The 1,558-nt window shown below is 54.4% G+C and overlaps 1 protein-coding gene across 2 annotated transcripts in view; it reads right to left on the bottom strand.

Moving 5' to 3' along the window:
• Positions 1-1,535, bottom strand: part of GABRB2 (gamma-aminobutyric acid type A receptor beta2 subunit) — a 133,497-nt gene extending 131,962 nt beyond the window's left edge. Inside the window, exons 1-3 of one of the 2 annotated variants that reach the window (XM_026047560.1) lie at positions 1,303-1,535; positions 1,090-1,181; positions 189-256 (exon numbers count right to left, since the gene is read on the bottom strand). In XM_026047560.1, coding sequence (XP_025903345.1) covers positions 189-256; positions 1,090-1,181; positions 1,303-1,379 — 237 coding nt within the window. In that variant the 5' untranslated portion in view covers positions 1,380-1,535. The remainder of the gene's footprint in view (positions 1-188; positions 257-1,089; positions 1,182-1,302) is intronic. The other variant, XM_026047561.1, reaches the window with a different exon arrangement.
• Positions 1,536-1,558: the final 23 nt, after the last annotated feature.

Here is a 1,558-nt window from a genome sequence, read left to right as displayed (position 1 = left end):
GCACGCTGCGGGGAGCGGGAAAGGAGGCGCCCCGGGGGCTCGGCGCGCTCCGCACCGCGCCAGGAGGCCGTGCCGGGGGCAGCGCTCCGCCCCAGCGGGGGCGGGGGTAGCGCGGCAACAACCCCCCCCCACGCACACACACACACAACCCCCTCATAGAGCAGGCAGCCCCCGGCCGACGCACTCACCATATTGACTTCCGAGACCATGTCGATGCTGGCGATGTCTATGTTCATGCCCACGGCCACCGGGGGACCTGCAAACCGACAAGACGGGCCGCGCTGTCATCTCCCGCAACTTAACTCGTTCTTACCACAGTTAGCATCAATAGCGATGCGCAGAGCTGAAGCGACGCTTAAGAGCAGCGTACACCGAGAAAAGAAACCAGATTAGGAACCAGGAATCCAATCCCCCCGCCGCAAGCAAACCCGGGCTCCCCACAGCCCCGGGCTCACCCCGCGCGCCCCCGGCCGCGCTGCTTTATGTAACCCGCGCACGTGGCGGAGCCGGGGGGCGGCCACGGGGCGCGCGGGCTCCGCGGGGGCGCCTCAGCTTCCCCCCCCCCCCCAGCGCGGCCGCGGGGGCTCCCGGCAGCACCTCCCGCCCCCCCTCCCCGGCGGGGGAGGGGAGACACAGCGAGCACCTCCAAAATAAATAAATCAACTAGTTAAAGTGGGGGCGCACAGGGGGTTAAATGACATTTTTGTCTCAGTTAACAGCACATCTTGTACTCAAAAATAGTAACTGCGATCACAGGCACATTAGGCTGAGGAGCAAACGATGGGTAAACTTGAGAGACTTGCATCCTGATAAAGCCCGTTAAACAAGCGTTTAATTACAGGTTAATAAATCATCAGCGCAAACGCACGACAAGGGACCGATTACAAACACACAGGAGATTTAACTGATCGCATTAAGAGCGCCCTGTGCTAAGGAAATTGAGTAACAATTGGCTTAACTTTGAATCAGCTTGAGAAAATGGCACCACACACCTCCGAGCAACAGCACCCGCTGCACGTTTAAAACCCGCCCGCCGAAGGTACCCGGGCTGGGTAAGCAATAGCTCTTATCCAAAAGCAGTCAAATTACCTCCAAAATCTGGCCTCAAGCGAATGTCATAGCCCTTCAGCAGTCTATCCACGGTTTCTTTTACCAGTGACATATTGCTAGGGTCATTGACACTGAAGAAAAAGAAAAAAGAATATAGATTTCTTATTTCTCAGAACCGAGCTGTACATTCCTATCAGTGGTAACATGCAGTGCAATTCAAAGTAAAGCGAAAGAGATACCTTCATCACTTACCTCTGCGCACACACCACCGCTATTATTAAAGGGAAGGACCAAATCCCAAAGTAACCCTTTTTCCGGACTCTCAACATCCCTTTGGCTTTTGATATGATTTAGGGTTTCAGTGAAGAGGAGATCCAACTTATTCTGGCCAGTGCAGTAATTCTAATGTGCAGCGCATGCGCACGGCGTACCACAACATCAAAAGGAGCAGTGGTTGCTGCTGGAGATGGAGCAAATTTCCTTGCCAAAAAAAAAAAAAAAAAAAAAA

This window comes from Nothoprocta perdicaria, unplaced genomic scaffold, assembly GCF_003342845.1.
Source record: "Nothoprocta perdicaria isolate Ctin4 unplaced genomic scaffold, notPer1 scaffold_5, whole genome shotgun sequence".
Taxonomy (NCBI): domain Eukaryota; kingdom Metazoa; phylum Chordata; class Aves; order Tinamiformes; family Tinamidae; genus Nothoprocta; species Nothoprocta perdicaria.
Note: the sequence above shows the minus strand (reverse complement) of the source record. Positions and strands in the feature narration are given on the sequence as shown.